General features: G+C 50.9%; 2 protein-coding genes across 6 annotated transcripts; both read right to left on the bottom strand.

Moving 5' to 3' along the window:
• Nucleotides 1-11,304: 11,304 nt before the first annotated feature.
• On the bottom strand, nt 11,305-16,306 carry MEPE (matrix extracellular phosphoglycoprotein). 2 transcript variants are annotated; one of them, XM_063414986.1, is made up of 5 exons: nt 16,230-16,306; nt 15,499-15,570; nt 13,928-13,981; nt 13,702-13,794; nt 11,305-13,601 (listed from the first exon to the last, which is right to left on the bottom strand). In XM_063414986.1, the coding sequence occupies exons 2-5, from the start codon at nt 15,556-15,558 to the stop codon at nt 11,676-11,678; spliced, it is 2,133 nt and encodes a 710-aa protein (XP_063271056.1). In that variant the 5' UTR covers nt 15,559-15,570; nt 16,230-16,306; the 3' UTR covers nt 11,305-11,675. The 2 variants fall into 2 exon arrangements, with proteins under 2 accessions (XP_063271056.1, XP_063271055.1); XM_063414985.1 differs by having other exon boundaries at nt 15,499-15,572; nt 16,233-16,281.
• Nucleotides 16,307-18,155: 1,849 nt separating this feature from the next.
• Nucleotides 18,156-23,461, bottom strand: IBSP (integrin binding sialoprotein). 4 transcript variants are annotated; one of them, XM_063415186.1, is made up of 7 exons: nt 23,272-23,461; nt 22,101-22,203; nt 21,981-22,031; nt 21,781-21,852; nt 21,550-21,603; nt 19,476-19,577; nt 18,156-19,193 (listed from the first exon to the last, which is right to left on the bottom strand). In XM_063415186.1, exons 2-7 carry the CDS (start codon nt 22,152-22,154, stop codon nt 18,585-18,587), a joined length of 942 nt encoding a protein of 313 aa, XP_063271256.1. In that variant the 5' UTR covers nt 22,155-22,203; nt 23,272-23,461; the 3' UTR covers nt 18,156-18,584. The 4 variants fall into 4 exon arrangements, with proteins under 4 accessions (XP_063271256.1, XP_063271257.1, XP_063271253.1 ...); XM_063415187.1 differs by having other exon boundaries at nt 22,101-22,165; XM_063415183.1 differs by having other exon boundaries at nt 21,981-22,203.
• Nucleotides 23,462-24,225: the final 764 nt, after the last annotated feature.

Raw genomic sequence — 24,225 nt, 5'->3', positions numbered from 1 at the left:
TGGCTCAAACCAGCTGCCCACAGCATCCCACACCAGCTCCCCTCCTGCCCCATTCCCCTCCCACAAAGCTGCAAAGATGACACCAGGTGAGTCCTTACCTGTGGGTAAAAATCCATGCAGATCGGGCACCTAACAGCACCTGCTGGCCAAGCACTGGGAGAAGAGAACCAGAGAGAACATAAAGAACACGGGGCTGTTTATGTCACCACACATCAAAGGTCACTGGCACAAACAATGCCAAAAATCTCCAGCTGCACTGAGCAGGACATGTTTCCTTTGGAGAGCCCTGCAAATCCTCAACTCTCTCAGTTTGCTGGATGTAATCATGAGTGTGGGTCTCCCAAAGGAAAGAGAATCTTGGTTTTCACTGGGGGAAGGATGCATCAGGCACACTGCTCTGGGATCTGAAGTAGCAGCAGCCCCCAGCACCAGGCAGCATTTATATCCAACAGCTCATCAATAACAGCTTTGTACCTAAAACATTGGGCTGTCCTCTGAAAGTATAAATTATAAAAATATATTTATATAATATATAAAATAATTATAATTAATTTATACTTTATAATAAAATATTAAAATATATTTATGTAAAAAATAGAATGGAACAAGGCCTGACACTACAGAGCAACACTGCAGACAGCTCTGGCAGGAAGGACTCTTTGCTCACTCTTAAGTGCTGCTCTTCAGCCTCACCTAAACAGAGCAGGAAGGTGCATGCTGTAACAGAGAAGCTTGAGATCGAAGGGAAAAATTATTATATAATTATATAAATTTTTATATTAAGTTCTCTCCTACACTTCCCTTCGTAATCCAAAGCACAGCAGCTTTATTAAAACCTGCACAGAATTTGTGTGGCTGCTGCCAAGCCATCAATACCAATGGAAGTATTTCCTTACCTAAAAGGAAAAGTAATGCATTGTGAGTTGTGGCCTGTGCCCAATCATCCTCCCTTGCTATACCCCCAAACTCATCTTTAAAGTTGTGTGCAAAATTTTCTCCTAAAGTAAAAAATGGTATCATTTGATCATCATGCAGCATGGGGTGTGGTCATCATTGGAAGAGGGAAATAAGTAAGTGAAGGTTTCAAAGCTGAGCCAGGCCACCTTTGGAGTAAAACAGCAGTAAAACATAATCCTGTCTGCATGGAAAACAAAAGGCAAAATTCAGTGTCTGGCAGGTCACAAGGCATACGTACTCTGGACTTTCATTTTCATCTTCTGATGAATCCCCTTCTTCAGATGCTGAATCAGTCTCATCATTATCTGTTGCTCCATTTCCATCTTCATCTTCATCCTCTTCTCTCAGTACAGAGCTGTCCAACATCAGCGGGCTTCTTTCTTGTTCACACCCTGCAATTTAATTTCAATAAGTTAGATCTATTGTTTACTCTCTCTCCTTGGAGCTACCGTTTCAATGAGTTATTATAAATGGTCTGTAATGGTTTGAAATGGCCCCTATTCAGCAATCTTAAATTAGTTTCCTTAAATATTGAGGCTGAACCCTTCCACACATTGTGACTATTCTGCTACAGACCAACACAAAAGATTTTCTCTGTTTACCCTACAAACAACGAAAAATGTTACTTGAGAGAGTCTCAGTGTCACACACTCCACAGAGTTATACTATTTGTGAAAAAATCTGCCTTATAAAGGGAAGCTCCCTCACACAATTCTCACTAGCAGGGTCTGCTGTGGTCCTATGGGGTCAAGGTCACCTGAAAATTATAACATGTATAGTTCAAAGGAGATAAATTTTTAATGGCCTGGTCACACCCAAAGGGTGAGAACTGCTGTTTGCTTTTTAATTCTCAGAATACACATGCAACAACGATCTCTGCAGCTCCTTGTGTCCATGTAACAATAATCCAGAAGTAATAAATTAAAATTACAGAAAAATGTTATTGAATTAAAGTTTCTTCTCACATAATTATTGAGCAACAACTTCTGCTGTGGGGATTTTCCACTGTGTTTGATAGCAGCTATCAGACACAGATGGGATCCATTTTTTAAGACACAGGCCAGAGGCTTTAGCACTGTTCTTTGCTTTTTGCTAAATGCAGTTTCAATCCATGCTGCTCGACATGGTTGGAAAGGACACAGAAAAACTAATGGTTATATTTATTACAATTCCATTATCAACTTTAAAATGTGAACTCACCTTCAAAAAGCTTGCATCAGTGCATATGATGAAGAGAGAAGAGAGGGAAGAGAGAAAAAAGAAAATACAATTAGAATTTGGTGTGCAGCCCTGGTGTTCCATACCAGCATCAGCTCAGCCAAGCAATTGCAACAGATCAGATGAAGAATGCTAGGCTATTGCTCTCTAATATTGGTTAAGAACATTAAAACTAGTAGCCAAATAGCTGCTGGCTTGAAAACAACAGGTTACTGCTGGTTCTCTTCCCACTGCTGGAACAGGATAGAAAGAGAGGCAGCTTCAGAACTCTCCTCCCTGCTCCCATTCCAGTTTCCAATCTGGATTTTGGCTGGAGGTGTTTCTTTCCCTCCATTTTCCCTGAAGAGGAAATTTCATATTGGACAAACTGAAGAAAAGAAAAAAAAAAAAAAAAAAGCCAGAAGAGGGATTGAGAGGAAAGAATTCCAGTTTGCTGCTCCATTGGCAACCTAGGCAAAGAGGACTGGAACATCTGCAATCTGTCAGCAGCTGCTGGGACAGTGAGGGACCCCCAGATCTGCCAGTGCCACCCTGGCAGCAGTTTCTCCCTCAGGGGACACCAGCAAGAGGTGACATGGAAGGACGAGCTCCTGGGAGCTCCAGAGCAAGGGCTGTGCTTCAGGCCAGTGCCCACAGCATCCCACCCTGGCCAGCTGAGCTCTGCACTTCCCTCTCTGCCCCATTGCCCTCCCACAAAACTGAAATGAGGACAACACACGGATCCTTACTTCTGAGAACTCATCCATCCAGTGTGGAGAACCAAGAGTGCCTGGTGACCATACACTGGAGAGAGAACCACCAGAAAGAACATTTCACCACACAGAAAGGGTTACTGATACATGAAATATCAGAAATTAAAGCATCCCCTGCTGTGATTTAGCAACACCCCAGCCCAGCAACACAATTCCAAAAAACTCGTATGTACTGCAAGCATTTCAGTGCATCTCATGTAATTATGTGAGATACATTCATTAATGGCTTCATGAACAGAGGAGAAAAAATTCTGTTGGATTTTGCTAGGATTTCTTTTATTTTTTTAAGTAGTTCCCTTCCACACGGGCCACTATATTCTATGTCTGAAATCTCTGCATAATATCAAGCAGAACCCAAACTTTGTCAAAAGACTGTTTCTACCCTATGTCAGAAATTAGACTTTAGAAATACACTTTATCTCTCACACACCTACTGTTGTTTCCTCCTTCCTCTTCATCACTTGCCAGTAGCACTGCTGAGTTATCTGCTGCTCTATAAAAAAGTGGGTGCTGCTGGTTTTGCTCTGGCTGCTGCAACAGGGTAAAAAAAGAGGCAGTTTAGGAACCAGCTGCTCACCCTCCACCCTGCTCCCCCAGTTCCATGACTGGATTTTGTCTATAAGGGTTTCTTCCCCTCTTTCTCCCCCAAATTCAGCTGTGATAGCCACAAACACTTGGTGGTAGATGAACAGCTGCTGAAGAAAGGAAAGCACAACAGGGATTGGGAGTAAAGAATTCCAGTTTGCTTCTCTATGGGCAGCAGGCAAAAAAGACTTGAAATATCCTCTATCTGTCAATTGCTGCTAAATAATGAGGGACCCAAAGATCTGGTAGTGCCATCTTGATAATGGTTTCTCCCTTGATGCACACCACCAAAAATTACTTGGAGGGATGTGCAGATTGGAGCTTCAAATCAAGGGCTGTGCTTCAAGCCAGCTGCCCATGAGCCAGCTGAGTCCCACAGAAAATGAGAGGAGGATTACATGGGGATCCTTACCCATAAGAAGCAATCCTTGTAAAGCACACTTGTTAGGGGTCCAGAGAGCCTTGTGGTAGAGTGAACAGAACAAGAAAAATACACAGTCATTATTTTCACCACACAACGAGGGTTATTGATACATAAAATGTCAGAAATTAGGTATATCCTATTCTCATCTAGCAGCATCCCAGCCCAGCAGCAGCTCAGTCCAGCAACACAAGCATTCTAAGTACTTTTATGTACTGCACACATTTCAACATATCCCAAACCACAGTGTAAGATACAATCAATAATGGCTTCATGAACAAAAAACTTTCTGATGGATTTTATAGTTTTGTTTTGTTTTTTATTCGGTTCTCTTCCATATGGGCCACTATATTCCAGGTATGAACTTTTTGCATAGGATTAAACAGAACCTAAAATCTTGGCAAAAAACCTGTTGCTACTCTGTCAGAAACCAGACTTTGGGGAGACACTTTATCTGTCACATACCCATCATAATCTCTCAGTTCTTCATCACCATCACTGGCCAGTAGTGCAACAGAATCATCCACTGGTATGGAGAGAAGTGAGTACTCCCGGTTCTGCTCCCACTGCAGGTGAGTAGAAAAGGTAGCAGCTTAAGAAACATGTTAAAAAACTCTCCTCCCTGCTCCTCTGTTTCTGTTCTCTATCTGGATTTAGGCTGCAGGCAAATCTTTCCCTCTTTGTCTCCCAAACAGGCCATAGAAATTTTATATTGGGTAAAGAGATGATGAAGAATGGAAGCCAGAAGAGGGATTGAGAGGAAAGAATTCCAGTTTGCTGCTCTATAGGCAAATAGAACTTGAATATCTCCCATCTGTCAGCAGCTGCTAGAAAATGAGGAAGCCCCAGATCTGCCAGTGCCACCCTGGCAGCAGTTTCTCCCTCAGGGGACACCAGCAAGAGGTGACATGGAAGGACGAGCTCCTGGGATCTCCAGAGCAAGGGCTGTGCCTCCAGCCAGTGCCCACAGCATCCCACCCTGGCCAGCTGAGCTCTGCACTTCCCTCTCTGCCCCATTGCCCTCCCACAAAACTGAAATGAGGACAACACACAGATCCTTACTTCTGAGAACTCATCCATCCAGTGTGGAGAGCCAAGAGTGCCTGGTGACCATGCACTGGAGAGAGAACCACCAGAAAGAACATGCAGCCATTAATTTCACCACACACACAGGTTTATTGATACATGAAATATCAGAAATTAAAGCATCCCCTGCTGTGATTTAGCAACACCCCAGCCCAGCAACACAGTAATTCCAAAGACTCTTATCTACTGCAAGCATTTCAGTGAATCTCAAGCCATAATATAAGATACATTCATTAATGGCTTCATGAACAGAGAAGAAATGTTTCTGTTGGATTTTATTAGGATTTTTTTTTTACTTACTTCTCCTCCAGACATGATATTATATTCTGTGTCTGAAGTTTTCTCACAGAATTAACCAGAACCCAGAAACTTGACAAAAACCTCTTTTTACCCTATGTCAGAAATTAGATTTTGGGGATACCCCTGATCTCTCACGTACCCACCACTATCTCTTGGTTCCATGTCATCATCACTTGTCAGTAGCATGGCTGAATTATCTGCTGCTCTGGAAACTAGTGGGTGCTGCTGGGTTTGCTCCCACTGCTAGAACAGGTTAGAAACAGAGGTAGCTTAGGAATCACATCAACACCTTCCACCCTGCTCCTCTTTTTCAGTTCCCTGCTTGGATTTAGGCTGGAAGTGTTTCTTTCCCTCTTTCCCTCACAAATGGTCAAATTCAGTTGTGATAGCCATAAAGTCTTTGTGTGAGATGAACAGCACATGAAGAAAAAAATCCAACCCCAAACCCACTTTTATTTTTGCAGAATTGAAGCTGGGTCATGGAGATCCTTCCTTAAAGTTCGAGGCCTTTTCCAGTGTCACTGCTGCATGTTTGTCCTTTAGACAGCAGCAGTGGCATCCCAAAACTCAGGGGGTAAACTACCCTGTGGGCTGAATCTTTGTAAAATACTTCTTGGAGTAATAAATAGAACTGGATTCATAAACTTTAAATACTTCTTGGAGTAACAAACAATTTGTACCCCAGCCAGCTATAGTTATTCTTGGTACCTCAATGACAGGAGTAGCTCAAACCAATGTTGCAGCTAAACACTTCATATTTGGGAAGTCAAAGGCTTCCTGTCCTCTTCTTCCCTTTTTCTTTAAATCATTGGCCTATGTCTTGGGTATCTCTAGAACAGCTTCACTTTAGATTGGCTCCTTCTGTTCTAGTATCCATGATTGCTAAACATTCTCCCCAAGTTTTGAAGCAACAAGGTCTTTTAAATTACTCTTCCAGTCTCTGCAAGGGATTCTCAGAGATGCTGATGCATTCAAAGGTGCATTTGGGGTTGAGTGGGAGCTCTGTCTGAAGCAGGTAAGTCAGAGCTGTGTTTCAGCCCTGAACATCATTTGGATGCCAGAAGACAGGCCTGGCAGCACAAGAGAAAGCTAATTTGGCTGTGAGATGGAGACAAGTGTGTCCCTCACTGCTTACCACAACACTGCCAGAATCATTGGCAGTCACTCTGATGTCTTCAGAGTCAGCTGTGACATCTGTGAATTCCTCACCAGCTGAAAACCAGAACGTTAGAATCAATATCAGAAATTGCAGAGGAATTAAATAGGCAGCCCCCGAGGAACAGGATGAGGTAGGCTTGATCTGTGCCCTGGGTCTCCTCTTTCCAGGAATTGTTGTCCAACATTTCACTCCAGCTTTGCTCTCAACAGTCCACAGGAGAGCATTGCCAGCCCTGTTCTCTGCAAGAAAGAGTGGCTGAGTTCCTCACACAGTTCTGTTGGATGACAGAAGCTTGAAGGAGGTACAGAAAACACTCATGAAAAGGCTGGAATATGCATCATATGGTGCTGTGGGTCATTCTTCCCCGAGAGGATGGCATCAAGGAACAGGAATCCCCCCTGGTCTCTTACCAAAAAAAAAAAGCTTATCCTAAAGGCTTGAAAATGAAGAGACTGCTTCACAATTTTATCAGGTCATTGTAAGCATTTCTGAACTATTGCTAGCACCCAGAGAGATTAAAATCTTCCATCTCCCAAAACATGAAGTTACATGAAGTCTTAACAGGCTTCTGTTCCCATGCACTTGCTACAAACTTTAAATCCTGTCTGGAAGTACCCCAGAGAATGTGTTTTAGGGATCAGATTTGCATTGAGAAGTAAAGTACTCACTGTGCTCATGGTGTTTCATGACCTAAAACCACTGGAAGAGTAAGCGGGACAGGAACCAGAGAGGGAATGTCAGAGAAGCTACAGTAACTGATCCCTTAGATTCCTTTAGGTAGCAAACCCCGACTTCTAGGGTCAGAGAACGATGCTCTTCCAAACCTAGCAGAAGAGGAGAGAGGGGATTACATATCTGGAATACCTGTTCACGTAAATACCACCCCTGCTCCAGGATCCCATCCCCGAGTCACCAATTTGTGTACAAGTTCAGTTCTGGAGCCTCAGATACCTTCATCTGGGCCGGAAGCCCAGAACAGCCCCTCAGTATCAGAAACCTTCTCAAAAATAATCTACACTTACGTGTGTAGTCAGTCAAGAGTTTTCCTCATCAATGTCAGCAAATCTCCTTCTGTTCCCAGCGGGGATGGAGGAGATGGACATGCACAGAGGAGACGGACACCTCGCGTCTGCTTCCCAGCAGAGGATCCATCAACAGACCCAACAGACCCCGGGTAACCAGGGATGGAATCCTCGTGGCAGCAGTTTGGCTTTGGTAACATTCCATCAACGGTGGCAGAAGCCCTCCTTGCCTCTTCCTGGTGTCCCTGAATGCCCTGGCGTGGAAGGGACCTTGGGATGTCACCTGGTTCTGATCTCCTGCCACGGGCAGGGACAGCATCCACTGCACCAGGGTGTGCAGGACCCTGACCAGCCTGGCTTCCACAGCTTCTCCTCTCTGTCATGGTTTTTCAGTCTGTGGCTGAAAACTCTCATGAGACTGTTTTAACTTTAATCCCTAGTAAATAGAAATTAGAATTAAACGAAGAGATTTTTGGTGTTTAGTTGGGGTTTTTTCAAAACTGGTGAAAGTCTAGCAATTTAGTTTCTTATTTCAAGTCTCTGAAGTCTTGAATTTTTCAGGTTTTCAACTATTCCTCTGCTGAGCATTTCACAAGAGGATTGGCAGATTTGCTCTCCTCCTGAGGAAAGCACCTTCCCCTTGAAGCCTTGCCCTGCTATGAAAGGCAACACAGCACGAAAAGTGAAATTAAAATTTTTTTTTTCTTCTAGCCAGTCTGCCACTGGACCTGCATTCAAAGGGTTTGGCTGGGACTCCTGGGAGCAGCAGCAAACCCATCCCAGCCCTCCTGGATACAGGGATGCTCCTCAACCCCTGGTGCCACGGGTGCTCTTGGGTGTGGGGAGGACGGTGGAAATTCATCCAGTGCTGTGGATAGCATATGGATATTTCCAGCTCACACTCTACATGAGGAGGATCATTTCTTAAAATAATTTCTCTGGTGATACAAATGTTGCTATTAGGTACTTGGCTAAGCATTGAGTGTTTCAAGATGGATGCAGATGACTTTCCTCTTTTTCTCAGCCCTGCCATCTTAGGAGCAGGAAGGCTGAGCACTGGGAGGAAGGGTTTGCTGGTGGTGTGCACAACATTTCAGTCCCTCTCAGTCCCTGCTCTTTGGCACAGGATGAAGATGGATCTCACTGAGAAACTACAGCAGGTGAGGGGGAAAATTTTTATTGTCCTATAGCCACCCTCCTTCTCTTTTGAAAGGTGCTGCTTCCAGCTGCTCCCTCTGGCTGTCTGCTTTTGCCCTCTTCTGAAAAACCATGATGTTACAGCGGGGAAGGAGCCCTTGTCTCTCTGGGCAGTGCCTGCTGCCACCCCACAGCCAATAAAAGATCTGAGAAGAGCTATTTGTGATGGGCACCCCTGCCCCCTCCATACAGCACTGAGCTCTGTAGCTGAAAACAGGCAGTTCAAAACTGTGTTTGAATGGTTCCTCAAAGCACATCATTGGTTTTTAGACTTCTTTTTAAAAGCATTTTAGCAGTCCTTTGCAACCTTGCTGGCCTGAACCTGCAGTGTGTAACCGTACTTGCCTGGCCACATGACCACAATTAGCATTCATAAGAGTAACTGGGGTTTTTAGGGACAATTTAGTTTTTGTTCTGCACCCTCTGACAGTACATATCACTCTTCACTCGGGTTCACACACTTACAGGGTGGGATGAAAGACCCTAAATCAATTCAGCAACAGCCTCTGCTGTCCCAGCATAAAGAAACACTTGTAGATAAATCACTGCTGCCCTTGATTAAAAAAACCAAAACACAAGGGACATAATGTAAATGTATATTTAATAAAAGTCTAAATTAAATCTTTCCTCAAAAACACACAGCTCAGCAGAGCCAAAGGCCACAGAAGAACACCTCCCAGACCTGGTGACTACTTCTAGCCCAGCTTGCTGTGGCTATTTGAGCATGAGGGATGGGCAGTGTCACCCTGCCAAATCAGGAAAATCAGCTCCTTGCTTTGCTCCAATACTCTGGAAAAACCTTTCCTAGGGAAACTTGCAGTTTTCGTGTTCAGTGGCCACCTGTGCTATTTGGCAGGTGATTTTTGAAACAGCAGGGCCAGGCAACATCGTGGTGCTGAGCAGGGGGCTCAGGGTGAGCACACCAAAATACTGTGTATTCTCAGATGTAGAGTGGGAGTCAGAGCACAAAAATAAATGTATGCTATTTATACCCGAACTAATCAGTTTTATACCTAACCACGCCATTCAGGCAGAGCTCCCCGGCACCTCGGGGGAAGCAGTGGGACAAGACGGCAGCAGTGCCCACGCCAGCATCAGGCAGAGCTGGGCACCATTCAACAGGCACAAAACATTCCCAGCAACAGGCTTTTCATTCCACTAGATGGTGCCCAGCCCTTGCTTAAGGATGTTGCTTAATCCTTTGGACAAGGGTGCGGTCGGGATTGAGGATGGAGAGGTGTGGGCGCTCCGCCGGGGCTGCAAACTCCTTAGTTCATACCCTGCCAGCGGCGAGACCCCAAAACCACCCTCTTCATGTGCCAGGCACTCATCCGAGCCCTAGATCCCCACAGTCCATAAATCTGGGGGTGTGATGTGCCGTGGCAATTCTCGGGGTGAGTCACCCAGCCCAGACTGGCAGCAGCCCTGCAGCACCTTTAGTCTGAGCCGGACGGGCCAGCACAGGAGGTCCGTGAGCCCTTGGCGTTCTGCATGCTGCCCCGAGCCTGGCAAGCTGCAGGCAAATCCCTGCCTCAGGCTGCCTAAATCTCCCTGTCCCTGCAGCACTGGGACCGAGCTGCATAGAGCACCTTCCCCAGAGACACCAGGACCTGATACCCTGGTGAGGGCATGGGGGGAACATGAAATTTTTGACTTTTTTCTGCTGGAGAGTGTGAGCAGTTGCAAAGCAGAGTCCTGAGAGCTGGTGGTAACTGTGAGACACACGGTGTCCTGGTGTTCCAGCATGAATAATCCACATATGATCCCTGAGTACCAATCTGCTGCAAGAAGCTACGGATGTTCCACTCCTGGAACAGGTTGGATGGGGCTTTGAGCAACCTGGTCTAGAGGGTGGCCCATGTCAGGTGAGTTGGAACTCAGTGATCTTTATGGTCCCTTCCAACCCAAACCATCCTGTGATTCGTAGCAGGATCTGCCACTTCCTTGCATGCAGGACAGCAGAGGGAAGGGAAGCAGGCACTCTGTGGGTACTTCACTGACATCGTGGCTGCTCCTGCCTGCTCCCTGCATGGGCACAGCACCAGGACTGAGTCCCCTCAGTATTGCCTCAGCACCTCTTCCCTCAAGCCTTAACACCTCTCCCACTGTGCCGTTCTCTCTGCCTGTTTTAGCAGCTTCTCAGACAGAAAAAGCAACCTGCAATTGCATAAACAGTGATTAACTTTGGGCACCACTGACGGCACGGCTCCGGCGTGTCGAAGCCCAGCCTGGCCTGTGTGCAGGGGCCAGCGACAGGAACGGTGGAGGCACAGCCACAGTGCTGTGGTGCTCCTGGAAGGACAGTGTGGCCAGCAAATGTACATCAGGAGAGCACGATGGGCACTTCTTGCTGGGGGAGGTGGATGAACCAAGGGGGAGGATGCTCTGTGGGCCTCCCTAGCAAGCCCTGGGCAGGATCTGGTGGGGTTTGATATCCCAAGGGATATCATGTGTGGGGTTGTTGGCTGAATTGCAGTCCCACAGGAGCCAGGGATGTGCTGGGGCCAGAAATTCCCTTATGCCCAGGGACCAGCCCACCCCTAGCATGCTGCTTGTCCCCGAGCAACTGCCTCGAATCCCGTTGCAAACACCAGAGACAGCAGATCCTCAGGTACAGAAATGCCTTTATTTCTCCAGCAGGCTGGAAGTGAAACCGCGAGGACAGAGGCGTTTTCTCACTGCTTCTTTACTTGCTTCGCATCAGTGCACAAACACCGCTACCCTATGCCGTGTAGCATGGCTGCTGCTCCCCGGCTGCCTGGCACAGCACACCCGCGCATTCCCGCTGCGGTGCCATGCGCAGCCTCCCCCAGATCAACAGCAGATTGCAAGAACCAGTGAATTTCTGCTCCTTGGGCTTGAAGCACCGTGTGCCCCCCAGCAATTCACCCAGGCGAGGGCAGAGCCCGCAGCGGGGAAAAGGCGGCGTGTGGGCCCCGGCCCCACCGCTGGAGCCTGAGGGGCGCATGGCGGCTCCCTCAGAGGGGCCCCTGCACCCAGCGGCCCTGCGGGTACCCCGGCGATCCCCACCCCGAGGGCTGCAGTCCCGTCTGCCCGCTCTCGCTGTGGCTGCCCCGGTCTCCCTCGGAGGACTGGCTGCTGTCGGCGCTGCCGAGGCCGGGGTAGGGGCCGTGCGGGCCCGGCCCGCCCAGGCTGTAGAAGGCCCGCTCCCGGACGTGCAGCTCGTCGGCGCGTTTCACCTGGTCCAGCTGCCGGCTGCGGCCCAGCGTGGCGATGGTGCCCGGCGCCCCCAGCCTCCGGCCCTGCTGCCCGGGCAGGCGGCCGGGGCTCTGTTCGCCTCGCCTCTCCCCCCGCTGCCGGCCCCCGCCTGCTGCCGTGCCTTGCCCTGCCTGCGGAGCGGGGCTGGCCGCTGCTTTGGTGCCATGGGAGCTGCCCCCGGCATCGCCGTCATAGCCGCCCACGCTTGTCTGCGCCCCGCTCAATGCCTGGCTGCTGGGTTTCGCACTTGGGTATGGTGCTTTGTCCTTCCTGGGTGCCTTGTCCAGCCCTGCTCCCCCCGGATGGACCCTGGTGCCTGTCCCGGGCCGTGCCTCCACACGGGGCGGTCGGGAGGTGGCTGTCCCCATTTCCCCGCTGCCTCCTCTGCCCAGCTCCGTGCCTGCCCTGTGGCTGCTGGATGTCACCGCTGTCACCGCCGCGGTGGTGCGGTGCCCCTCCGTCGTGGCGGGGAGGATGCTGGCCACCTCGGCTGGGACAGTGACAGCGGGCTCCATGTCCACCCACTGGCGGGGGGTTGTGGTAGCCACATGGCCTGGCTTCCCCTTGGACCTCTGCCCCTCTCCCCTCACCTCATCATCATCTTTGCCACGGATGCTGGCCACTGTGGGGCTGATAATTTCACCACTTGTGACTCTCCAGGGGCCTGGGGTTACCGGTTGTCTCTCAACCCCAGTTCTGGTGGCACCTTCCTCATCCTCTCCAGTGAGACGGTTGTCCCTGAGGCTGCTGGTGACGCTGTCCCCACGGCTTGGGGTGGCTGTGGTGGCCAGTCTTTCAGGCTGCCTGCGGGCAGGGATGCCATCGTCCTCACCACCACTGGGTGCTGCAGTGATGTACAGCCTGGGGGCAGGGCTGCTGGGTGCCACTGAGGGGATGCCATTGTCCTCGCTACCCGCTGTGGCACCAGGCTGGGTGGTTTCCTGCTCCCCTACATGGATGTTGGCCCTCCCAATGAAGATGTTGACCTCGTCATCCTTGTCTGGAGAGACCTGGGTGAAGCCGGTGGCCCTGTCTGTGCTGCCCAGGCTCCCACCGGTGATGGTGACACTGCCTGAATCGGGCACGTAAGCGAATTCATCCACACCTGCAGCATCCACTTGGACATCCTCCATCTTCTCAGTGACAGAGGACGAAGCCACACCTCTTGTCCCTGCACCCTGCTTAACACCCTTCTGCCCTTGGCCTGAGACAGTGGCCTCCCTGCTGCCCTTGTCCCCTGCCCCTCTGGTAGCAGGAGCCCTCCAAGCGGTCACAGGAACCACCCTGGGGGCTCCGTCATCCTTGTCCTCACTCCTGACACCGGACCTGTTCCCCACCACAGCCTCACCGGGGCGTTCACCCTGAGGAAGGATGGGAGTGCCACCATCCCCTCCCAGCACCAAATCCATGTCACCACTGCCCTCTGAGCTGGATGGGGTGGGACCGGTGCCACCCCCACTGCCACCCGCTCTTGTGCCAGTGCCAGGGCGAGGACTGGGACCGTCCCTGCTGACGCCAGGGCTGCTGTGGTTTTGAGGCTTGAGGATAATCCCATACTCGATTACTTCAGTGCTGCTGTTGTCACTGTGCTCTGGGGCTGTCCCAGCCTCTGGTGGCCCCTGCCTGGTGTTGTCCTCGTCCAGCCGGTGGCCAGGGATGATAGTCTGGTGGTCAGCCTCTTCTTTCTGTGCAGGGCACACAAGGGAGAGGTCAGGGTGACGAGTGGCTGCTGGGGGCACTGCAGCCAGGCCAGGGTCCCACAGTGTCCCCTGGTCACCTCCTCACCTTTATCTTAGTCTGGTTCCTCCGCGTTGAGTATGAGTAGACATATTTGAAAATGTAGAAGCCATGCTTGGCGTTGCAGCCTTTCAGAAGTATCTGGTGGGGAAGAAAATAACCGAAACCCACAATTTTCTTATTAATTCCATTGGCAGGAGTTTCCCTTTCTGTGTCTGGCACTGCAGTAGGGTCCCACCAGTGCCCACTGAGGAGGTGGCAGAGGGATACATACCCGGTGCTGTCCCACACAGTTCCCAGCAGCTCTCCCAGGCAGCGGTGGTGGCACCTGTGGGCAGCAAAACACAGGCATCAAACACTGCCCCAGCATCCAGGGGGCAGCTGCTGGCCACCCACCCTGCCCAGTGTTCAGGGAAGGGTGGGAAAACTGCATTGCTAAGCCAGTAAATTCCCAGGCACTACCTGGGGTGCTGATATAAAGACAGCAGTAGTAGGAAAGGTCAAAATCCCATTTCCAGGGTGCAAAAAGTATTGTGAATTTTGCTACAGCATGATTGCATTGCATGCTAGCTTTCATGGGGTATTATTGGTCTGCAAATAGCCTTTTCCTGCAGACTGCTGCAGAGGATTTTATTGCAGAGCACTTTTAATATACAGTACCATTGCTCACAAAAGAAGCTTACTGCTTGGATCTGCCTGTGATGGGAGTCCAGAGCTGGTTAACTGGTGGAGTTTCCCAGTGTTTACTGAGCTACTGAGCAGCAACCTCTGTGTCCTCGTGGCCAGATTTCTGTACATGCTTGCAGGCTTCCAGCTCTCCCTGGCATCTTTTGGTGGGTATTGGCTAGTGCATCCCTCAGAGTTGGAGGACCTACTGGTGGGAGCATCTTGTGAGCTCCACAAAGCCATTTCAGGCATTCCCTGCGTGCCAGAGTGAGAGACAGCCCCATGGAGGGGAGTCTTATTTGATTTTAGCAAAATTAATCACTTAAATATCCCCAGCCCAGCTGAAGGGGCAGAAACACATCCCAAAGTATTGAATATTCCCAGGTTGTTTCATTGTGAGCAGTATCAAAGGCCCGATTACAGCTCTGGTTACACACATAGTATTAACTCCCTTCTGTGCCCCTATCTGAAAAGCAAATCTGTGCTGATTTATTGCCTTCCCCTGGGCTGCCCTGCTACAGACCAGGCTGTGAGAGCTTGCTCTGGGGGTAAAAGCCACATGGGAGGGGCCCACCCCTCAGGGCAGATGGGATTTCCCTCCTCCTTACCCTGACAAAAAAAAAATACTTTTCTAGGAGCAGACTTTCCCTCTAGCGATTTGGTGCACTGAGCAATAGTTAAGCAGGACAAAAATGGTTGCTATTACATTCATCTCTAGTTTGCCCTGTTTTTAGTTAAACCTCTCAAAATTTCAAATCAGGAGAGCTGGAAAATAATTGTGGGCACCCCTCTGACCACTGCTCCCCACACAGGTAAGATGAACATCTTTCCACACCTCCCTTCCCATGGCATGGCTCAGGCTGTTTGCAGGCCGAAAGCACTGGGCAGATCCCAGATCTACAGAAATCCAGGGAAAGAGGTACAGCCACCCAGACAGACACTTGTGCAATCCCCTGATTCCTAAAATGAAGGGACATGCTCTGCCAACCTCAGTGCTAATATATATTTTTCCTTCTGGGTTCACCTCTGCTGTTCACCCTAACCCCCTCCCCAAGCACCAGAGGTGGTGTTCACAACTACAACCCACGTTTTCCCACTGCTGAAAGCATGCCAGGATGCACGGGATAGCACATCTCTGCTTCCAGCAGTGTGCTGGGGACCAGGAAAAGCCATACTCACAGGTGTGGCCAGGGCTGTGCTGAGCAGGCAAAGGCACAGGCACACGAGGGACGTTTGCATCTTGGGCTGCTCCTGGAGGCACAAAGTGAAGCATGAGACTTGTAGTCCTCAATAATCCTGGTTAGCAGCAACCTAAATGCTCCCTGCAGCCCAAAGCTCCCATGGCAGCAGGGTTTTCCAGCAATCCCAGCTTTTCCCAGGTTTTGCAGTGGCTCTTGGCATTGTCCTGCTGCTCTGCATTCCTCAAAACCACGACAGTGCTCTCACCATGTGCTTAGGGCACAGCCAGCAGCTCCGAGCCCTGAAACCCACTATTGAAACTTCCTGACTCCCTCTGTCAAAATGTGGGTGGATATTCACAATAAATGATCCTCCAAAGCTGCTGCAAACTAAGACATTCATAAATCAGAATTAAGAAAGCAGCAGGCTTTCACAGCACTGATAAATGGCCGGAGGCAATAGCTCCGTTGGCTAATAATTCTCATTTCACCCAACCACCCTTGCCAGAGACTATCTTCAGCCATACCAGCATTACTACAGGAAACCCCAGAAGGAAATTCATGCACGAGGATCAGCAGTACAAAGCTCAAGAGCTGAGCACAGCCAAGGATCGGGATGTCCCCATCCCCACTGTGGCTTGCCCAGAGTGAAAGCAGGAGAATCCCTGCTCAGGGCCAGCAGAGCTGCAGGGCTAGGGAGAGACAGGGCAGGAAGCTAGGTAAGAAGATTACCTTTTCCCGTCGGAGGCAGGTCCCAGTGGCAGACCATGGAGCCTGTGCCCACTTTGCTGAAATTTAAAGTTGGCCCCGGGTGCGCAGAGCCAATCAGCTCCTGCCCAGGGACATTTGTCAGCTCTGGCAGCACCCGCAGATAACCAGGGGGAGTAATTTCCAGCTAAAAATGTGTTTGTGGTAAAAGACAGCTATCAAATGTTCCACCTGGCTGGATAAACAGAAAGCACAGTTTATAAATATCTGTTCTGAAGGCAAAATTGCTCAATGATTAGCGCAGATCTTAGTGTGGCACACGTCCAGCTTGGTTATTGATAAGAGGGTGTGCAGTGGGTCTTGGCTTGCTCACTGTGACCAACATGGGAAAGCTGGCAGGGCTGCAGAAACAGAAGGGCAATATCCAGAGCCAGGCCTGGTCCTGGCTCTTTGGCACTGAAGGGCAGCACTGACCAAGCTGAGAGCCCTCACCATGCTGTGTCTTCTGATGCTTTTTGGGTTTCAACCTCAACCCCCCTGAGATGAACCTGCGCAAGTGCAAAATAGAAGAGTGGCAAAAAAGAAAAAAAAAATGTATATTTTTCCATGCACTGCTTGCACAGATCTCTTTGTGAGCAATTTGGTTACAAAGAAGAGCTACAAGGGTGTGCAGGATGTACAAACCCTCCTTCTCCTCACCTCTACTTTTGGTGGCATTGCTGGTCACCTACACACTAGGCAAGAAGGGTTCCCTCTGCCATGGCCAGCCTTGGCTCAGGCACTCACTGTGGTGGTGGTGGTGACAGCAGCTCCCATCCCACTCCCCACCCTGCCCTAACCCAAACCCTGGGAGCTGGCACGGCTGCTGCACCATCACCAGAAACGCTCAAACCTTCAGCATCCAGCCTCAAGCAGGAGCAAATCCTGGAGCCAGCAGGAGATGACCCCTGCCCAGTGGCCAGGGAGCAGCAGTCGGTGCCACCCCACAGGGCAGCCAGCCCAGCCCACGTGTGCTGGCTCCTGAGGAGAGCCTTTGCCAGGTCCTGGGGGGCTGACGCACACGGGGCTGGGCACCCTGTGGGAGCAGGACCTGGCCCCTGGCAGCACCAGGGCCCTTTGTCCAGCCTGGTCCCTGACGTCTCTGGGCACCCCCTGGGGATGTGGGTGATGGAGCTCTCGTGTCCCCGCACCCTCCATGAGGGCTCCTCAGTGTCACCACAGGGGTTTGTCCCCAGGGGTGCCCACGCTGCAGGCAGCACCTCCTGCCTCCCCAGAAGCTGCAGCCTGGCTTTGGCATACAGAAGCAGTTTTTGTACAATGGGCAGTGACTTGCTGCTGCAGGAATAGACTAGTTCTGCAGTTGGACCTGCATCAGGAGCTGAACTCAGGTTTCCTTCCTAGGAGTGCAAGAGCAGTGGGGTACCTGCCATAAACTGTGCATGAGGCCCGTCACTATTCCCAGATGGTGGCATCTGCCTAGAACCGAGTGGGATTTGTTCTATCCCTATCCATAATGAAGATCATCATTTGGCCAGGGACACCCTCCTGCTGGGAAGTGACCCTGAGCAGGGATCCTGAGGACTCCTAGCCAGTCATCCCCGTTGCTGATGGAGGAGGGGAGTGGATGCACCACTGCCACTGTGACAGCCCTGCCTTGCTCTGGGAATGAGGCTGTGTGACAGGGACATTTTGGGCTGCAGTACTGCTGTTCAAGACACACATCCAAATTGCCCAGCCATGTATCCACACAGCTTTGAAGAAGCAAAGCCCTCCTTACAGGGATGTGCCTCTACAACTAGTGATGTACAGACAGAGAAATTAGTGTTTTTACCCTTATTAACATTGCCTGGTGTGTGGTCAGGCCATGGGGCACACATTACCAAGGAATGGAAGACGTGGTAAAGTTATCACTGCTCACATGTTGGAAAATCACATCAACTTTACATAAAACATGGCTGTGATCCCACAGCAGTGTCCCTAAGAGCGCCCTTTCATTTTGCAGAGGGGACTCTACAGAGACTTTCCAAGTTAGCCTTGCTGCTCCTCCCTCCTTTCATTTGATCTGAGCTGGAATAACAAGATTCAGCCCTGAGCATCATGGACAGCCGTAGCCCCTCAGCCCCTCACCAAGCGTTGTGCTGCCCCACTGACCCCAAAAACTTCGGCAGCAAACCTTTTGTCACCAACAAGCTCAGTTCAGTTGCTTTATTTAATTTCATTTCACCTTGGAAGATACAAAAAAAAAAAAAAAGAAAAAGCCTGGGATGGAGCCAGTGTGCATGGCGTCCCCTCTGGTGTGCGGTGGCTCCGGGGAGCCTTTGGATTCACCTTCCTGAGTGGCTGGGGCAGGCAGGGACAGCACCAGGGCTGTCCCCCTGCTCACTGGTTGTAGTAGTAATCCTGGCCATACACGTCGTAGCCGTGCCCTTTGTAGTAGCCATACTCGTCCTCGTAGGCCCGGTAGCTGTCCCCGCGTGCGTACTCGTCCTGCTCCTCGTACCCGCCCTCGGTGGTGCCCTCGTCCCCATGGCTGTAGTCCCTGGCTGTCACATCGTACTCCCACAGCTCCCCAGCTGTGGTGGCATCTGTGGTGGCATCTGTGGTGGCATCTATGGGGACCCCGTCATCCGTAGCGGTCGCCTGGGTCAGACCCTCTTCGTTGGTGGTGCTTGGGATGGTGGTGGCTTCGGCTTCCTCCTCCTCCTCCTCCTCCTCTTCCTCTTCTTCCTCTTCCTCCTCCTCTTCCTCCTCTTCCTCAGCTTCACCAGTGCCCTCCTCAGCCACCACAGTGCCATTGCCATGAGGTCCAATACTCTCTGTGGTATTGGTGCTTGTGCCATTGACACCATTCTCGTTCTCATCTACTTCTTCTTCCTCCTCTTCCTCCTCTTCCTCCTCATTCTCATCGCTGTCTTCATTTTCAGAGTCTTCCCCCTTGCTGGCAGGCCTCTGCCTGATCCCTTTCAGGGTCTCTTGGCAGCCCTTGCCCTGGCAGAGGGAAGACAGCACAGCATTACTGGGATGTCAGCTCCGTGTGGAAAGGGGCAGGTATGGACACAGCTGAGCATCCCCCACCCCTTGCATGGCAGGACTGTCATTTTAGGGTACCCCTTCCAACCCCAAATCAATGCCCAGAGCTTGGTCCAGCTGTGGGCATTTCCCCAGCAGCCCCCCAAGCAGAAACAGGGTGCAGGACATCCCATGGTGCAAGCAAACATGCATGAACAGCCCCCTCCCCACGGGTGCTCCCCTCAGCTCCCCAAACCACACCTGATGGGGGGATGTGACGTCTCCTCCCAGGGCACCCTGGCAGTCCCCAGGGGCTGCTCCAGCAGGGTGTCCAGCTGCCTTGGTGCCAGCATAAAATGGCTCCTGCAGGGACAGGGACAGGGACAGGGACAGGGACAGGGACAGGGACAGGGGGTCAGCAGCTGGAGTGGAGCACAGTTCTCCCAGCAGTGAGAGGGGCACAGAGCTTCCACACCCAGCATTTGGGCATTGCTCCGAGTTCCCTGCTTTCCCACGGCTCTTGTTCCAGGCTGAAATGGAGAAGCTGCAGCAGGGCAGCTGGAGCTGTGCAATTAAGTGGTGGTGGTGGCTGGAGTCGGGTGTTCCCATTCTGGCTCCACGTTTTGCTTTGTGAAGCACAGGAAGGTTTTCTTCTGAAGTTACCTCCCCCAGCTTCCAGTAAACAGAGAAAGCCACAGGCACACTGCATGTGGACACGCTGCACGTCATGTGTGGATGGTCAGGGAGAGTGTGAGGGCTCAAAGGCAGGCGTGAGCCCAAACCCCACCAGCCACAAGCCATCAGCAATGCTTGACCCCAGAAATCAGCAGCAGAGAGGGGCTCTCAGTGGGGCACACGGCTAAAAAAAAAGGTAAGGAATAACCCAAATGCAAACAGAGCCTGGAGCAGACACTGAAGAGCTGGTGGGGCAGCTCACCCAGTGCCCAGCCTGAGAGGAGGAGCTCGTTGCCACCAGCAAATGAGCCCAGCCATGGCAGGGAGACCTGAGGTCAGTGTCACCACTGCCCTGGGCAATCCCTGCTGCTCTCATGCCAAGACCAAGGACACCTACCCCATTTTGGCCACCTCAGACCTTGAAATACGGGTGCACCTGATGGCAGAGAAAATCCAGGCTGCTCTCCTCTCCAATAGGAGAGCCATCAAATTGCACAGTGCAGCCAGCTGTGCCAGTGGAAGCGATGCTCCCCATCCAGCAGCCAGTATAACAGTGTTTTTTACATGCCTGTGACTGACCTTGGGGCCTTTCAGCAGATTCCTCTTGCTGACCACTCTACCAGTGAAGGCAGAGAACTCTGCCAGAGTTCCCATCCCTGCTGGATGGGAACAGCCACGGCTCTGGTGCTCTCAAAATGAAAAGGGCAGACCTAAAGAGCAGCTATGTTCTTACATACCACCTAATTTCTTCCTGAGAAATGAAATTTCACCTTTTGCTGCCCATCCCACTACTCAAATTTATCCCTAGAGATTGCAGTGGTAGAGGAGAGAAACAGGTAAAATGGGGCAAATTGCAGGGAGGTGCCAGGGCTGGCACAGGAGACACCCCATGCTATATCCCAAGCCCTGACAGGCCTCCAAAGCAGGGATTTAAAACCAGATTCTGTGGCTTTCATTGAATAACTTTAAAAAAAAAAAAAAAAGACTGGATTAGGCCTGACACACTGGTTTCTAAGCATACCAGATCCTTATCTCAAAGGACCACTGGACCACTGGATTCTTTTTGAGCATTTCCAGCCTGATGAGACACAAAAGATCTTTGTAACAAAATTAAATTACATTTAATTTTGGACCTGGGTGGCTCTCACAACTACAGGGGTGCCCAAGCTCATACTGATCCAGCAGACAGGGGCAGCTTTGCCATCTGACAGGTACAAATTAGACTTTCCCAATACAGCATCAGTTTGTGTCACTGCACAGACACACATGCAGAGCATAACTGGATTTTCCATAGGGATTTTCTCAGTGCTATAGGGGGCAACAGACCCTGAAAGAGGAAGGTGAGTTCCTAACAGCACCTTCTTCCTTGTGTGAACCTCCCTGCTTCTGTCCTTTCTGAGCCACTGGAAATGGAAACCCAGAGAATTTGTCTCAGGGTTGTTTGGTGCAACCCCCACTCAGGAAGAAAAAGGAAAGCAAAAGGAAACAATCAACAAAAAAATAATAAAATAAGCCCCAGAGTAGAAAATCCAGTTGTATCCAGAGTGCAAGTCTGTGGGCGGTCAGTGACCACAAATGCTGATGAGCAGAGACTACAAAACCAAAGAAAGTTCCCAAATTCCCGTATTTGTTTTGCAGGCTGCTGGTTTGCCATACTCACCCCCCCTTCCTCCTCCTCCGAGCCATCCCCCTCTTCCTCGGATGAGTCACTGCCCTAAGAAGAGGGAAAACCAAGTTGGAGGCGGGTGGGTGGGTGGGCTCCCAGCGGTGTCACGAGTACAGTTCTGTGCCCAGGCCCACAGGCCATGCCAGCAGGGCACAGACTGTGTGCCCCCACCTCATTTGGGTCAAAATCCCTGCATTTGGAGGGCAGAAAAGCAGCAGCACCCACCTGGTACCGTCGCTGCGGGGGATACACGTAGATGTACCTGTACAGGTAATGCCGGTGCCGGCTCTTGAAAACCTACCAGGAGAAGGAGAGGGGGAAAATCCCATCAGTCTGGGGCCTTGGGTGCAGGGGCCACCAAAATGTGCTGTTCCTCAGGATCAGCCCTGTGTGGGACTGGGCAGGAGGGGTGGGGGAGACCCTACCGCGTTCTCCTCTGAGCGGTCCAGCTTGGGTCGCCGCAGCCAGCTCTTGACCTGGGGGAAAAGATGGGTTGGGACCAGCCCTGCTGCAGCCCTGGGGGTCCCCCCTGGCCTGGCACTCACCGAGAAGGCGCACGCCATCCCCAGCAGGCAGACAAACACCAGGACACTCCTCATGGCTGCTGGCTCTGGGAACAGCGAAACGCGTCGAGGGCTCGCCTTTCAGCTAGAAAGCACCAACAGCACTCCAAACCATCCCCGTGTCTGTGTCCACGTGGGTGAGTGGGGAGAGGAAAGGCTGACCTCCAGCCACTTCTTGGTGGGGTCACCCAACCCCTTCATAGACCAAATACTTTCTTTTTTTTCCTTTTTTCTTTTTTTTTTTTTTTTTTTTTTTTTTTAAGATCTGCCTCAACTTCCACAAATACATTTTGTCTTTTCTAGAAGCCACAAAATACCAGAAAAGCAAGTTTCACCATGTAGTGGACTCAAAGTTTTCCTGGAGCAGGATGAGTTATTCCTGCTTCCCCTTTGCCTTTGAGGGAGGGGAAAAAGCCAAGCCCCACTGGAGATCCAACAGGAGCAGCTGGGAGCACTGCCCACTGTGGCCACCCTCCCATTGCTCCAAGGCTCTGCCCAGGGAGCAGTTCTCCTGGGAATTACACCACAGAGAGTTTAACCTCACTAAGGAAAAACAAACAAGCAAAAAAATAATGGAAATAATTGGCCTCTACAGTTTGCCATTGGCAAAAATAGCAGTGGTGAGGCACCAATGCAGAGAGCCCCCCACAGGCACTGCTGGAGGGGACTTGGCTCTGGGGCAGGTTGAGCTGCACACCCAGAGCACCAAAACACAGCCTGCCCTCCTCATCCAGGAGCAAGGAGCACACCCAGTCCTCCCAGTGCCTTCCCCCAGGGAGCAATGGTCCCAGCATCCCCCAGAGCTCAGCAGGGCACACTAACCTTCCTTTTTCCTACCCTTCCTCTGCCTAAACCCAGTACCAGCTGTGCTTGTGGGGAATTGTTATTACATTTATCTGTGCTTGAAATTTTCCTATTTTTGCTTAACTCAGGCTGGAAAACAAATGGCCACAAGCTTCCCTGGCCTCGCAGAGAGGCTCTGGGTGCTCATCCCCTTCACCCAAGCACTCCACGAAGCCACAGACCCAGGAAAGGACTAAAAGCAACAGCAAAGGACTGAAAGCCCATCCTGCCAGCAAGCTGAGCCCCCCATCTCCCTGCAGAAATCAGACATCAGTGCACAACCCAGCTGGGAGAAGCAGCCCAAGCTTACCCTGCCCCAGCACCGAGCGCTGCCCACGGAGTCAGCCAGCACAGATTTCCTGCCTCTGCTGCCCTGCTGGGATTTAAGGTCTGGCTTTGCCCCCTCCCAAGCCAGTCACCGCCCTGCCCTGAGTGACGCCAGCCCTCCAGCACGCACCAAAAACCCTCCAAAACTTCAATGCTGGCAGATTTGGTGCACAAACATAGCGCCCCACGCCGCTGCCAAACCCAGAGAGGTTTGCGCTGCGCCGCTTAATTGAGGGTCTGGCCTCAGAAGAGTGGCTGGGAGGACGAGGGTATAATAACACTCTGGGTTTTAATTAAAATAAATATTTGGAAATCTGTTCCTGGGGGGTATCCACCTCTCTTTTTGGGAAATTCTGTCACTGTTTTTTCAAAAAGACCGACCTCAAAGGCCCGGCTCCGTGGTCACTTGGGCAGGGCTGTTAGACCAAAAAATAAAAGCTAAATCCAAACAAATCCCTCTCCAGGATGCCTTCAGAGGCCTTGGTAAGGGCAGGGAAAGAAAAGGGGAGTTAGATACAGGTGTCACTAATCCCCCTTTGAGAGCCATTTGTGCCACAGTGTTGCTACAAAATGCATGTGTGCTTTGTTTCTAATGCCCTGCAGACCCACACAGGGGCCAGCCCAGTCCCCTGCTCTCAAAAATCAGGCATTGCTCAGCTGAAATCTGTGTATGTCCCTAGCAAGGCAGAGTAACTGCCTGGGGGTGGGGGAAAATGAAAAAACTCACCCACATGTGCACTCAAATCACACTGGGGGCCTCGGGGGCAGGATACAGCAAGCGGATGCTGCCCCTGGCACCCACCTCTGCAGGGACATCTTTTCTCCTTCACCTATATTTATCATTTCCTGCTTGGATTTCAGCCACCCAGCTCTCCAGTGCACCTCTGCTCCCTCTCTCCCAGATTTTTCTTGCGCTCCTCAGCAAAGGCCTCTGAGC

Source organism: Prinia subflava, chromosome 18 (genome assembly GCF_021018805.1).
Source record: "Prinia subflava isolate CZ2003 ecotype Zambia chromosome 18, Cam_Psub_1.2, whole genome shotgun sequence".
Lineage (NCBI taxonomy): Eukaryota > Metazoa > Chordata > Aves > Passeriformes > Cisticolidae > Prinia > Prinia subflava.
The sequence above is the reverse complement of the archived record's forward strand: the minus strand, read 5'-3'. Positions and strand labels throughout refer to the sequence as shown.